The sequence below is a fragment of the Canis lupus genome, chromosome 27, assembly GCF_048164855.1.
Source record: "Canis lupus baileyi chromosome 27, mCanLup2.hap1, whole genome shotgun sequence".
Taxonomy (NCBI): domain Eukaryota; kingdom Metazoa; phylum Chordata; class Mammalia; order Carnivora; family Canidae; genus Canis; species Canis lupus.
In genome coordinates this window covers 37,296,552-37,311,883 of record NC_132864.1, presented here as the reverse complement: position 1 = coordinate 37,311,883, position 15,332 = coordinate 37,296,552, and the positions used below count along the sequence as shown (strand labels likewise).

Here is a 15,332-nt window from a genome sequence, read left to right as displayed (position 1 = left end):
TAATTAGTTAGTGGTTTCAGTTATTAGAACAAAACAAAGCCATGGGTGACTTGCTGTCCTCATATCCCCTGACTGGTAGGCATGTGCCCTGCCCCTGGGCGCTGTGGCACAGATGGACTTTTACTGGTGTTGTGCTCAGAGGTGGTGAGTGAGGGAATACTTTCTCTTACTTGGAGCCTTGATGTGGGTACTTATCATGCCCACGTGTTTCCCAATTAGGTATTTAATGAAATCCCCAGCAAACCACTAGCAATTCAGCTAAATAGTGATTCTTGTTGCAAAAATAACCTGGCAGTTAATATTCATGGTTACTAACAAACGCATGTCACTGCTCCTTATTTTAAAAATAGTAGGAGTTGAAAATCTTAAGAGAGAAAGGTTCTGCTCAGTCAGCTTTTTTTTTCCTCCCTAATTTTTCCTTTTCTGGAGACTTACATAAGAATCAGAACCAGAAGCCAATAGCACTAAGCTCAGTTTGGGTCTTGCCTCCCCGCATCCCTGGCCCCCTCTAAGCACAAGTGGCAGGACGAGTGAGTTGGGGAGCATTGCTGGGTGTCTCCTGACCTCCGCCCACAGGGGTTGTGGGGCACCCGGCCCACACAAGCAGCCTATGGAGCAGTGCCAGCCAGGTTGGCTCCAGATCGAGTCGCAGAAGGAAGGGATAAAGCAGATGTGTCTGAAAATGGGGTCAGAGTCCCGCTGGCTTCTCCCTCAGGCTGCCTGTCTCAGCCTAGGGCTGTGGTCTGGCAGTTAGAGCTGCAGAGGATTGTCCTGCGAATGGCTGGGGTTCATATCAGGGACAGTGACCTTCTCCCTGCATGCCTGTCCCCAAGACCTGGAGCAGCCTGGAGAGCTGCCACAGGCTGAACAGGTGTCCCGAAGGTGGTGAGACTCCTAGGGCAGATCCAGAGGGTGTGACTAGCCACCCACAGTCGTTGGTCACATTGGTGCCTGTGGCTGGGGCTGCATGGGGAGGTGCAGAGTTGGGGGTGGGTGGTGTCACACGCTGTGTGCACCAGGGTAAAAGCACTTCTGTGGTGCTGGTACCAGTTTCACTTTTAATTTTATGAACTTTTTTGTTAACCCACATTTTACCATAAGTAAATGTTCATAAAAATCTTCTTTTGTACAACAACAAAAAATATTTATTTATTGAGAGAGAGAGAGTGTGTGCACCTAAGCAGAGGAGAGGCTCAGAGGGAGAGGGGGACTCCTCGCTGAGCAGAGAGCCCAAGTGGGGCTCAGTCCCAGGACCCTGATATCTTTTTTTTTAAATTCTTTTGTTTTTTTTTTAATATTTTATTTTTTTAAAATTTTTATTTATTTATGATAGTCACACACACACAGAGAGAGAGAGAGAGAGAGAGAGGCAGAGACACAGGCAGAGGGAGAAGCAGGCTCCATGCAGCGGGAGCCCGACGTGGGATTCGATCCTGGGTCTCCAGGATCGCGCCCTGGGCCAAAGGCAGGCGCTAAACCGCTGCGCCACCCAGGGATCCCAGGACCCTGAGATCTTGACCTGAGCCAAAGGCAGATGCTTCACCGACCGAGCCACCCAGGTGCTCCTACATGTACATAATAGTCTAAGAGTCAAGAGAAAAGTTATTTTTGAAGACTTTAGGATGTGACCACCGACTGGACTAACTTGGTTTCAGATCCAGCGTGAGCATAGGTGGCTAAGCCACAGCCCCTGGCCCCGCGGCCTCTGTATACCTGCCGCTGGTGCTCGGAGGGTTCTTTGGTTGTACTTCTTAGACCTACACATCTCATGGACGTAGCAGTCCCACTCAGTCACTGTGTCCTCACTGAAAATGGCAAAGCTGACTAGAAACTTTGTTTTCCTATGTTAAAACTAGAGCAGGGATGCCTGGGTGGCTCGGCGGTTGAGTGTCTGCCTTTGGCTCAGGGCGTGATCCTGGAGACCCGGGATCGAGTCCCACATAGGGCTTCCTGCATGGAGCCTACTTCTCCCTCTGTGTTTCTGCCTCTCTCTGTGTGTCTCATGAATAAATAAATAAAATCTTAATTAAAAAAAAATAGAGCTCTTTTGAAAACGTTGACATCTTTTTTATTTGCTAGCAAAAAACTTGTTGGTTTCATGATGCAAACAAAACTAGAGAGCCACAGAAATGCTTACCCACTTCCCCAAACACCCCAAAATGCAGGACGGCAGCCTCCAGCGATCCTGTGCTCTGCTGCTGCTCCACGTGGCCCCAGGGCCCTTCTGGTGGGCATGCTCACCAGGGGTAACTTCAGGGGAAGGGACAGACAGGCACAAGGGGCACTTCTCTGCACTGGGGCACCTGGGGACATGCCTGATGCCAGCTGCTCAAGGCTGTCACCTATGCAGGTCCTGCTGCCCTTTCTGGGTGACGAGTGGTGTGTGTAGGGTGGGATGGGCTACGCGTCTTTGCCCAGCATCTGCCTCTTTATTTGGCAGAGTCCGGGGGCAGTCTTGGCTGAAGGCTCCTTGAGAAACCTGCTTGTCTGGAGCCATCACTGACCTTTGTCTCCTGAGGGTTCCTGTCCTCTCTAGGACTCTCTTGTGTTGCTATGGAGGCAAATTTTCTTTGTTAATAGCAGAAAAAAATAGGGCTTTTCTGTTTTTCCCCCGAGACCTTTAATCATGCTTTGTCTTTCAGGCTCATCCTGGCAGCCAACAGGGACGAATTTTACCACAGACCATCCAAGTTAGCTGACTTCTGGGGGAACAACAATGAGGTCCTTAGTGGTGAGTCTTCCCGCATAGGGCCGGGGGTGTGGCCACGACACAGCAGGACGCAGGAGCCCCTGAGTGTTCTTACCTATTACTGGTGCTGCTTCCCATTGTAAGTGCAGGATGAATAAGTGGACGCTGACTGGACTCGTGGGGGAAGCTCCCAGGTTTGGGTCTGAGGCCAGCATTGGGGTGACCAGCCCTGAAGTCCAGCACCATTCACGTGGTGTGTTGTAGATTCCCGGGGAAATAGCTGGAAGGATCAGTTGGTTTTATTTGGATCCACCTTTCTGCTGTGGGCATATGGTTGGGTTTGTATGAGGTGCAGGTTCACACTCGATCACTCTAAAGCATCATAGCTGGTGTGTGCATACTTACACCTAGACACATTTCTGTTTACACGCTGGCACCTGTCAGGGGTGGGCTGAATTTGGGGAGCACAGGCTTGGTTGGAGCACGTTCAGATGGGAACTGCATGAGGAGTTCCCACAGAGACAGGAACGGAGGTGACAGCTGTGTTCTATGCCAGCTTGGCTGGCGGCCTCTCTGAAACTGTTGGACAAAGAGCAGTTTCTGCCCAAAGGGCAGGGAGGGATCTCCTGGAGGGCATGTGGACTGGTGTTGGCCAGGCTGGGTTCCCTCTGACTGTGAGCCAGGTGTCAGGGAAGCACAAGGGAGCCAGGCAGAGCTGATAGGGATGCTCAGATGCCCAGCAGGCTGAGTGGGCGGCCTCAGGGGTCTGGAGACACTAGGTGTGCCCTGCTTTGCCTGCAGTATCTAGAAGCTTGACTGTGGAACTTCCACGGAAGGCCTCCTTTATAGACTGGTTGGGTGGTGGTATGTGGAAATCACTGTCCAGGCTGGATTGTCCTGGTGCCATGTGGGGGTAGGACAGCAGTAGGGAGACTGAGGCAGGGCAGTGTCACAGGCAGGAGATCTGGCAGGTGGTGGGGAAAGCTGTTGTGAGGCTGTGCACTCAGCAAGAAGAGGCTGGGTCTCTGGGCTACGTCTTGGTCTCCTCAGAAGCTGCACAGGAGACCTTGGACATGTCTAGATGTGTGAACAAAAGTATGGGGCAGGGCTAGTGAGGATACCCCTATTGTGTAAGCTCCAGGCATCTCTGTACAGTAACCCCAGGGCCCATGCATGTGGGATCCTTGGCTGGGCCAGTGAGGGACAGGCCCTCAGGACTACGTGGAGGGCTGAGGGGAGCCTGTGGGCCTAGCTAGGACCATGCCAACCATCCTGAGCTAGAGTAGGATGGAAGGGGTCCTGGGGATGGGGCAGGCTGTATGTGTCACCACTACAGGGCATGAATGTGGGAGGCTGTAGTGGCAGTGAGGGAAGACTGGTCAGGGTGGGTGGGGTGAGGAGTTGAGGGCCTGATGGCCCTTCTTGAGGATTTTTGTGGATGAAGACACAGATAAAGGGTTAGCCTGCTTGGGCTCCTTGGCTATCCTGGCCACCCGGGCTCCATCTCGCTTGGTACTCAGGCTTGTACCCTGCCCCATGATCGGGACCAATCCCTGCTGAGGGGGTCCAGCCACTTGGAATCCTTCACCCTTTGTGGTGATTGGGACTTGGCCTCTGGCATGCAAGGGCTCCGGCCTAGTGGGAGGTCGCCCTGCTGCAGGGCAGCACTGGGTGGGCCCAGGAGGCCACTGTACCAGTTTAGGGCTGGAACCACTGAGAGCCACATCCTCCTACCATCTGACATCACCAAATTGTGTGCAAAATCGTAGGCCAGCAATTCTCCAAATGTGATCTGTGAGTTAGTAGCATCAGCATTTCTTGGGAACTTGTTAGAAGTTTGGGGAAATTGGGCTATTATTTTTTCAAATATTTTTTCGGTCTCTTGCTCTCTCAATCTCTTTCCCTCTCTCTGCTTCCTCACACATATATTAGTTTTCTTTTTTTTAATATTAGTTTTCTTGAGGTTTTCCCACACTTTGATGATGCTCAATTCATTTTTTAAAAGATTTCGTTTATGAGTTTTTTAAAGAAAGAGAGGAGTGTGCATGTGAGTGGGGGTGGGGGCAGAGGGAGAGAGTGAGAATCTCAAGTGGATACCCTGCTGAGCACAGAGCCTGACTCAGGGCTTGATTTCATGACCCTGAGATCGTGGCTTGAGCCAAAATCAAGAGTCAGACACTTAGCTGATGAGCCACCCAGACGCCCCTGATGATACTCCATTCATTTTTAAAAACCCTGTTTTCTCTCTGTTTCATTTTAGATCATTTCTATTATTATATCTTCACATTAGCTAATCTTTTTTCTGCAGTGTCTAATCTGCTTTTTCCTCCATCCTATATGTTTATCTCCGACATTGTAGGTTTTAACCTCTAGAAGTTCAATTTTTTATCTTCTTTGTATGTTCTTAACTGCTTTAGCATAGAGAGTATAGTTGTAATAACTGTTTGAATATCCTTGTCTGCAAAGTCTGACGTCTGCTTTAGTTCCAGTTTAGTTTTAATAGATTGAGCTTTTAGTAAGCAGGACCATGTTTTTCTGCTTCTTTGCATGCTTGGTAATTTTTGATTGGATGCTAAACATTTGTGGATTTTATCTTGTTGGGGATTGAGTATTTTTGTATATCTATAAATATTTCTGAGCTTTGCCCTGGGATAACAGCCAAGTTACTCAGAAACAGTTTGATCCTTTCAGTTCTTGCTTTTAAGATTGGTTAAGTGGCTATGAAGCTATGCCCAGTCTAAGGCCAGTGATTCCCTGCTACTCAGGCAAGATCCTTCTGTCTTCACTTGCCTGTGCTCCCTGGGTCTTGAGGTTTTACAGGCCGACTTCTGGGAACAGGTGCTGTTCCTAGCCCTGTTGTGAGCACTGTCTCCTCTAGTCTTTCTGGCTGGTTCTTTCCTGGCCTTGGGTGGTTTTCTCACACATATGCTGATCAACTGTCTGGCATTCTGTGCAGCTCTCTCCTCTCTGGTCCTCTGTCTCAGGAGCTCTGGTCGCCTCAATCTCCCCAGGCTCCCAGTCCTTCCCCTTGGCCAGGCTGTCCAGTGGACTCTGCCTGGACCTCCTCTCTCTGGAGTGTCCTGGAGGCTTTCCAGTCATGGGGTTCGCCTTGTTTGTTTCTTTTTCTTTTTTTTTAAAGATTTATTTATTTATTTATTCAGAGAGAGAGAGAGAGAGGCAGAGACACAGGCAGAGGGAGAAGCAGGCTTCTTGCAGGAAGCTCGACGTGGGACTCCATCCTGGGTCTCCAGGGTCACACCCTGGGTTGCAGGCGGCACTAAACCGCTGTGCCACTGGGGCTGCCCACCTTGTTTCTTATCTCAGAGATCGCTGTCCTTTGTCTTTTGATGTGCAGTGTCTTGGAACCCATTGTTTCATGTATTTTATTTTCTGTGGTTTTATATAAGAGAGTAAATCTGGTCCCTATTGATGGCCAGATGTGGAATTCTCGTTTACTCTTCAATGGTTGATTTGTAGGAGTTTTTACGCATTCTGGATAGGAGTCCCTTGTTGGATAAATGTATTGCCTAATCATTTTCTTAATACATTTTGGCAAGCAGAATATTTTCTTTTAGTGAAGTGCAGTTTACTCTTTTTTCTATGGTTTATTCTGTTTGTGTTTTTGCCTACCTTAAGGCCATAAATATATTTTCCTCTTTCTGCTTCTAGAAGCCTTTTGATTTGGAGTTTTGTCTTTGGGCCTCTGATTTATCTTACATTTTTGTACATGGTGTGAGGTAGGGGTTGAGATTCATGTCTCCCCCCTCCACCCACACACACCTCTCCAGTTCTTCTAGTCTTATTTATTAAGTGGATACTCGTTTGCCTATTGCATTCCTATGGCAACTTGTTTGAAAATCAGTTGAACACATATGTGTGGGTCTATTTTGGACTCCCTTGTGTCCCATTGATCTGTTCGGCTGTCTTGATGCCAACATCACACTGTCTCGATGACTGCAGCTTTTTTAGCAAGTTTTGAAATCAGGCAGTGTTAAGTCCTCCAGTTTTGTTCTATTTCAGAACTTCTTTGGCCATCCTGGCTCTTTCGTGTGTGCATATAAATTTTAGTGTCAGCTTGTTAATTTCTATAAAACAGAAAGCTTGCTAGGATTTGAATTTGGATTTGGATTGTGTTGACTCTTTCGGCCATTTGGAGAGAACTGTCATCTTAACAATATTGACTCTTCAGTTGAAGAACAGGGCATATCTCTCTCTCTTAATTACATCTGCTTGACTTCTTTCAGAGCTGGTCTGTGGTTTTCAGTCTTTAGGTATTATACATTTTTCTTTAAATATTTTCCTACTTTTTGTTTTGTTTGGTTTGGTTTAATGGTATTGTAAATGGTATGTGTAAGTTTTCATTTTTCTGATTTTTGCCTTTATTTACTCAACAGTTCTAGTTGATTTTTAAAAATTAATTAATTTTTTTAGTAATATGTATATCCAACATAGAGCTCAAACTCAGGACCCTGAGATCAAGAGTTGCATGTTGTTCTGACTGGGCCAGCTAAGCACCCCCAGCAGATTTTTTTTTTTTTGATAGATTCCTTTTAGATTTTCTTCACAGGTAGTCCTGTCATCTGCAAATAGAGACAGTTTATTTCTTCCTTTCTGATCTTTACATTTTTTATCTTACTGTTGTAACTTAGTATTATAAAAATGATATTTTAATGACTTACCTGCTTTTACCCCAGTATTCAGCTAAAATGACCCTCTAATCTAGGAAGACACTTTCCTATGGCTTTAAGGGCCTCACCGATCTGGTGGTAGGGCACTAACCATGGCCTGGGCCTATGGAGTGGGATTGAGGCAAGTGGGTGGGCCTGGATGTGCTCTGGACTCCTAGGGAAGCACCCACCCTGAGGGCCTGTATGTCTTGTTACGGGAGGGCAGCCAGTGGCCCTACACCTAATCCAGGATGTAGGATTGGGGGCTGGTGCTGTTGTGAGGATGGAGCTGGCACTGTGATCCCAGCCTGGCACTGATCCAAGCATTAGGATGCATTCCACACATGCCAGGTCCCACCACAAGTTTTCAGGGGCTCCCATGGGCATCATATGTCATCCGGGGGGGGGGCAGGTCCTCTCTCCTGTGCCCTATGGGCTTTGGGACTGCCTTGCCCTGAGTAGTTCAAGTCCCTGTTCCTTAGCCAGGGCTGCTAGGCTGAGTATGTACCTCCCTAGGACACAGGGACAGGGTGAAGGCAGGTACTACTGGTGGTGACACTATCATCTGTCACAGGGCTTGACATGGAGGAAGGTAAGGAAGGAGGCACGTGGCTGGGTATCAGCACACGGGGGAAGCTGGCCGCGCTCACCAACTACCTGCAGCCACGGCAAGACCGGGATGCCCGGGGCCGAGGTACCTTGGGGCAGTGGTGGAGGGGGCGGAGGGGGGGCAGGCTTTCCTTGGGCACATGGAGACACAGGAGGAGGAAAAAGGGGCCCTGAGGGCTGCTGGCTGGCATCACTGTGGGAGCCCCCTTTGCCTGGCTCACACAGCACGAGCCTGCATAGACAGGGGAGGGGGACTTTCTCCACATTTGTGCCCCAGGCCACAGTGTCACTTCTGGCTGTTGTCATCATCCCCCATCTGTCAGGTGTTTGCAGAGTAACACCCTCTGGGAAGACAGCTCCATGGACATGCAGGGTCCCCACTGAGGACTTTTTGCCTCCTGCTGTGCTTCCATTTAGGGTGTAATGGCAGAAAACAAATTAAAACCCAACACAGAGTTGTTGATGCAGACCTCCTTAGCTGCCAGGTCAATGAGGTATGGCTGGTGTGGTGGGTGTTTCGCCTGCACCAGCCCCATGTCAGTCTCCCCGGGAAGAGGGGCTCAGCCCTGCTGCCTTGGCCATGTGTGTCTGTCCCCTTCCCACAGGTGAACTTGTGGCCCACTTTCTGACTACAGACATGGACAGCTTGTCCTACTTGAAGAAGGTTTCTGCGGAGGGTCACCTGTACAACGGCTTTAACCTTATAGCAGCTGACCTGAGGTGGGTCTGCTGGGAGGGTGGCGGTGGCCCACCGGGCACTGCACAGGGCTGAGCTGTGGGCTTGACAGGAGGTGGGCTCCCACTCCGCCCCTCAGCTTGGGGTACTGTGGCAGCCTCTCTGGGCACATTGCACCCGTTGGGCGTGGTGAGGCTTCCTAGGGCCGACCGACTGTTGTGGAGACTCGAGGAATTGAGTCGGGGCTTCCTGTGGCAGTGTGAGGGCCGCTGGCTGCTGTGTGAGAACTGTAGCCTGACTGCGGTGGGCATCTCCAACCACAGGGCCCCCCCCCCCCATCCCCATGCCAGCCCTTGGCCCCTGAAAGCTCCTCCATGTGTCTGTGGCTAAGGAGTCCCGTGCTTTGGGGCCACACTGCACTTGCCCTGTTCTATGGGGTGCAGAAGTGCCCTAGGCTGGAGAAAGGAGGTCCAAGCACCACTGACTGGTATGGAGCAGCCCGGCACCCACTGGTGTCAGGTGCTGCTGAGCTCTGGGGCCTCAGGGTGCTTCCTCAGTGAGGTGTGTCTGAGCGTGTGGCATGGCGCATCTCAGGTTCTGAATGGGCTCGGTGGACAGCTCCCAGGGCCTGTCTGTAGTTACTGAGGGGCAATGAAGCCCTGTTACCAGAGGACATGGAGGCTCTGCTGCACAGCCATTTGGGAGAAGTCTTCCCCTACCTGGAGTCGGGCAGATAGCAAAGAGCAGAGGCAGGAGGCAGGGTCCCCAAGAGGCCTGGGGCCTCAGTGGACCTGCACTGGCGGAGAGGCAGGAGTCAGGTTGCTGGAACCCAGCAGAGGGCCCAGGTCATGTGGGGATGTGGCAGTTGGGGTGTTGCCAGATGCATGTGAGGCACATGTGGGGGTGGAGGCTGAGCCCTTCACGTGTAGCACCTGGCACATCCTCACGGCCACCCCCATGTGCACCTGCCGTGACTGAGCTCATACAGGCAGTTGACGTGGCTAAGACCCCTGCTGCTTGTGAGTTGGGGCTGGGGTCCCACAGTGCTGCCTCGGGCTACTGGCTGGGGTCTAGGTGCCTCTGGAGATGGTAGCCCCATCCCACCAAGAGGGCACAAAGTTGGGAAGGAGTGCTGCACTTGTGACTGTGATGCTTCTGGATACCAGCTTGCAGTATCTCTTTCTACCTGAGGAGCTGGCTGGCCACCACTGGGCTGTGGCCTGGCTTTTCCGAGTGTGTTTATCTCTGTGGCTCCCATGCCTGGACCTGACCGTGACCCTGCTGCACTGCCGTGGACCTCCACAGGGTTGCCTCTAGTCCAGGGCCTATTTCTCAGCAGGACCTGCTGAGTGCCAGCTGAGCAGTGGGCACTGCCTGGGGTCCACTTCCCACTGTGGATGCTGAGCCTTGCAGTGATGTGATTGTTGGTGTTTGGTGCAGATCAGTGGGAGTCATGTGATGCCCTGGGGGGTGACCCCAGAGCCTGTGCCCAGGACTGCTGATCAGATGCTTGTGGACAGAGGTAGGGGGCATGGCTGGGGCCGCGTCCTAGGTGCCAGTCTCTTACCTGGCCCTTCCTACAAGTGTGCAGACAGATGTGGCGACAGCAGAGTAGACACTATTGACAGTCTTGGTGCATAAGACAGATCACAGCAGGTGGGGGAGTGGTAATGCCATAGCCATGAAGGGGTAGCTAATGTGGAGAGGCCCTGGCTAGGTGTCCTCACCTCTGATGCCCCAGGGCCCACGTGCATTTCTCACAGCAGGCTTCACGGAGTGGCTGGTGGATTCAGGTATTGGTGAGAACAGCCCCACAGGGCAGGTGGGGTGTCCTGTGCCCCCTCCTGGGGGACTTGCACTTTATAGATGCGGCCTTGGAACTGCAGCAGTTTGTGAATTTGTCCTTCAGTGAAGTGAGCATGCATCCTCCTTCCCTCCTGCCCTCCCCTCGTGTACCCTTGCTGCCCCAGAGGTCAGTGGATGTTGTCACCTTCCACCAGGAGAAGTGGTCAGTACTCTGTGATTGGCCTGTGACCAGACACCTGGCCTGAGCCTACCTCTTTCCACAAGGAGTCCCAGGCCCACTGTGCCTTGAGTGTCCACTGCATGTAGCATGCTCAGCCCCACTCCTGCTGCATGGGTAGATATATTGACGTGGAGGCTGCAGTGCCCTTGGGAGGACGTGGTGCTGGCATAGGCATTTGCTGCCCAGGGCCCTCTCCTTCACACCATGGGCACTCCTGGAGGGGAAGTTCCGTGCCTTCCTTGCTCCCTCTGTCCAGGGACCATTTTGCTGATCATTCTTTGTACATTTGATGCAGTCTGGGAGACTAGTAGCCCAGCAGGATTCAGTGCTCAGCAGCCATGTCAAGTGGTTGGGTGACGAGGGCTCCATGCTCTGAGTGGACACATGCATGGGCAGGTGGCTCCTGCAGGTGAGTTTGGGCCCCTCAATGCCTGAACAGGTCTCCTGGCTTCTGGGGCCACAGGGGCTCCCTAGACACAGCCCTCAAGGACAGGTGGTGGCCAGGGCAACCAAGTGGGTTATGCCCAAGGGCCAGCTGTGGAGGGCTGAGGCCTGGAGGTGGAAGGAGTCTGGTCAGCAAGCAGCCCCAGTGGTAGGTGCCTGGAGGAAGTCGGGGTCAAGAAGAAGAGAGCCTCATCACTGTTGTGGCTGGTCCCTGACCAAGCACGGCAGGAGTGGATGTCCAACCCACGAGTCTTCATGCTTTCTAGTTTTTTTCCTATAAACAAAATTTCTGAAGTCATTAGCCAGATGTCTTAAGAAATGAGCTAGGGGCTGTGGGGAGCAAGAACATGAGCAGAATGTGAAGTCATTTGGGGCCAGAGTGGACACAGCGGAGGGACTCCCTGGCAGCCCCACCCAGCCCTTTCTTTGCAGTGGTTCATCCTGGAGGCTCAGGTCCCATGGGTGGCATTCTCTGCACCTACAGGAGGGCAGCTCACAGGCCAGAAAGAGTCCTTCTCTAGTTTGCAGAGAAGGCAATTCCTCTAGCAGGAAGATTTACTATGGTATTTAGAAATGGGAACATTTTTAGATCTGAGCATTTTGAACTATTTTCAAATGCACACTCAGCACATAAAAGTAGGCAAATGTGATCTTTGGTGCTTTGTTCAGAAGCCTCTTTTACCCTGGGGCATCCCACTGTGTCTGGAGGTGTTCCAGAGATAGCTTGTGGCGGGGTGGGGACTGGTGGCTGCGGGTACATTGCAGTTATTAATGCACATAGCCTGCGAGTACCTGTACCACGGGGGCAAGTGGTGAGGCGGGTGGGGGGGGGGTCTTTTAGATGCTGCCCCTCCCAGGATGTTCCCAGGCCAGTGGTCTCTGTGGTGAGCTGGGTGTCAGGAGCCAGGGGTCTCCAGGATCCTACCAGTGAGGTCCTTGAGAGGCTGGGGCCCTGACTAGCTCCTGTCCTAGTTGCAGCGAGTCATTGTCCCTGTGCTGGGGATGGGACTGTGGAGACTGCCAGGCAGTGAGAGATTTGGATGCCTCATGGCTCCCATCTGACCCTTTCTTCTGTCCACAGCACAGAGAAGGGAGATGTCATTTGCTACTATGGAAACCGGGGGGAGCCCGAGCCAGTAGTCCTGGCACCAGGTAAGCCTGCTCTGGTGGGTGGCGACAGATAGGGGTGGCTTCTATGGTGACACTTCTGTACTTTTCAGAGACTAGGTCCCTGTCACATTTCTCTCCTGGGATTATGCTCTTTGGCCATTTGTGTACCTTATGGCCCCTTAGAGGCCCATGGCCTACGCCTGGTCCACATATCAGGCTGTCCACAGCCAAGGCCACCTTCCCCTAGTGCTGAGCCCATGACTGCCTGGAGAGAACTGAGAACTGAAACTGTGTCCACAATAGGACATGGAGGCCCCTCCTACCCCCAATTCTATACCTTGGCCCAGAGGCCTTTGTGGAAGCATCTGGAAACCACTCCTGTGATGCTTTGTCTCAGATCTCAGTGCCTGAGATTCTGTGACTGGAGATGCTTGTTTTCTGCCAAAGGGAGAAAAGGACGGGACAGAGAGAGGGAAAGTGGAAGGGAGGGAGCGAGGTCATTTCAGATACATTGTGTTGTTTCCCTGAGCTTGTTTCTCCAGTCATGTCACTTTTTAAAAATCATGTCACTTTTAAAATAACAGCTTTCTTGAGATGTAACTCACATATCATACAACCTACTCACTTAAACTATACCATTCAGAAGATCAGAGTCTATCTGCAAAGGTGAGCAGCTCTCACTGCGACTGAATTCCGTGACATTTTCACTCCAAAGAGAAACCCTTGTCCCCATTAGCAGTCACCCCCCCACCTGTCCCCTCTACCCCTCAGACCCAGGTAACCACTAACCTACTTTCTGTCTCTCTGGACGTGCTTATTCTGGACGTTTCGTATAAGCACAGTCATCCAATATGTGGCCTTTTGTGACTGGCTTCTTAGCACAATGTTTTCAAGGTCTGTCTGTGGTTGTATTATCACAAATTAGGGCTCCATTTCCATTTTATGGCTAAATGATATTCCATTGTCCAGTCCAGATAGTCTACATTTTGTTTTTCCTTTTATCTGGTTGATGGACCCACCCTTGGGTTGTTTTCAACTTTTGGCTACTGTGGAACATGCCGCTGTGAACATTTGTCAAAAAGTTTTTGGGGGGACCTGTGTTTCCCTCTCTCATGTGTATACCTAGGAGTGGAAGTGCTAGATGGTAAGGTAACCGTCTAATCCCTTTGGGGAACTGCTGAACTATTTTCCAAAGCAGTTGCACCATTAACGTTCCCACCAGCAGCATATGAGATTCCAGTTTTTCCACATCCTCACTAGCAGTTATTCTTTTCTTAATATTTTTAAATTAAAAAATTCTACATCCAATGTGGGGCTCAGACTCACAATCCCAAGATCAAGAGTCTCACGCTCTGCCGATGAAGCCAGCCAGGAGCCTATCTTTATGATTATGGCAATCCTAGTGGGTATGAAGTAGTGTTTTGTGGTGATTTTGATTTGCCTTTCTCTGATGGCAAAAGACGTTGAGCATCTCTTCATGTGCTTATAGGTCATTTATATATCTTCTTTGAAGAGATGCCTATTCAGATCCTTTGCCCGTTCAGATCCTTTGCCTGTTTTTTTTTTTAATGTTTTTTTTTCTTTATTTATTTATGATAGTCAGAGAGAGAGAGAGAGACAGAGAGAGAGAGAGAGGCAGAGACACAGGCAGAGGGAGAAGCAGGCTCCATGCACCGGGAGCCCGACGTGGGATTTGATCCCGGGTCTCCAGGATCGCGCCCTGGGCCAAAGGCAGGCGCCAAACCGCTGCGTCACCCAGGGATCCCTTTTGCCTATTTTTAAATTGGTTTGTTTCTATTTTTATATTTGAGTTGTAGGGTTTTTTTTTGTTTTTTTAAGATTTTATTTTTTAGTAATTTCTGTGTCCAACCTGGGGTGGAACTTAAAACCCTGAGATCAAGAGTCGCATGCTCTTCCAACAGAGCCAGCTGGGTGCCCCAAGTTGTAGTTCTTTATATATTCTAGCTACCAGTCTTGTATCAGATTTATGATTTGCAAAAATTATCTTGCCTTCTGTTGGTTTTCTTTTCTTTTTTTAAATTTATTCATGAGAGAGACACAGAGAGAGAGGCAGAGAGAGAAGCAGTCTCCATGCAGGGAGCCTGATGAGGGACTCGATCATGTGTCTCCAGGATTATTACACCCTGGGCTGAAGGCGGCGCTAAACCGCTGAGCTACCAGGGCTGCCTTTCTGTTGGTTTTCTTTTCACTTTTTTGTTCATGTGTTTGAGGCACATTTTGAATTTTGGTGAAGTCCAGTTTATATATTTCTTTTTTGTTGTTGTTCGTGCTTTTGGTGTCATGTTTAAGAAATCACTGCCTAATCAAAAGCTGGTAGCTTTTCTCCTGTGTGTTCTTCTAAGGTTTATAGCATCAGCCTTTAAGGTTCAGAGGCTTCAGGACATTTTGAGTCAATTCTTATGTATGGTGTGAGGTAGAGATTCCACTTCAGTGTTTGCATGTGGCTGCCCAGGGGCCCAGGACCACCACTGGGTAGTCTTCCCTGCTGCTCTTACTGGATAAAACACAGTGATACCCCAGCCTGGTGGCCCAGGGGACCCAAGGCTGTCTTCCTTGGAAGTGGCTGCAATCACCTCAGACTCGGGATCCTCACCCTGTGAGGAATGGCAGCAGAGGGTGGTGGCAGCCTGTCTTCAGTGCATCTTTCAAGATCCATGCTTCTGAGTTCACCTGCCATTGCTGCCTGAGGCTCTAGGGGCCTCTCTACTTCAAGGCCAAGTGTTGTTTTTTTTGTTTTTTGTTTTCCGTGAGTGAGAAACCCTTTACTTTTTTGCCACACATTCTTTTCACTCACTGTGAACTTGTTCTAAGAAAATTGCGCTGACCCTCTCATTCTCCACGTCAGGGTTCTGGCCAGTATAGAGTAGAGGGGGGCCCTGCCCCCTCCCATTGAGTTGAGGCCATTCTGATGTTGGCTATTTTCCCATCCTTGACCTTCTCAGGCAGATCCATACCTTACAGCTTTTTCCTAGCTTAGAGACAGGAGTGAGATGGGGAGGTGGTTCCTTCTTGAGGTTCCCCTTCTTCTGCCTACTTGGAATTCAGGTTGTTGATCCTCTATTATTCTGTCCATCAAGGATGCTTGGTACT

General features: G+C 50.4%; 1 protein-coding gene across 5 annotated transcripts in view; it reads left to right on the top strand.

The window, feature by feature from the left end:
- The window catches only part of TANGO2 (transport and golgi organization 2 homolog), a 38,347-nt gene that overhangs the window by 18,512 nt on the left and 4,503 nt on the right, over nucleotides 1-15,332 (top strand). For 4 of the 5 annotated variants that reach the window (XM_072803513.1, XM_072803512.1, XM_072803510.1 and 1 more), the window contains 4 exons: nucleotides 2,643-2,731; nucleotides 7,931-8,050; nucleotides 8,571-8,685; nucleotides 12,193-12,263. In XM_072803513.1, the coding sequence (XP_072659614.1) occupies nucleotides 2,643-2,731; nucleotides 7,931-8,050; nucleotides 8,571-8,685; nucleotides 12,193-12,263 (395 nt within the window). The remainder of the gene's footprint in view (nucleotides 1-2,642; nucleotides 2,732-7,930; nucleotides 8,051-8,570; nucleotides 8,686-12,192; nucleotides 12,264-15,332) is intronic. The other variant, XM_072803514.1, reaches the window with a different exon arrangement.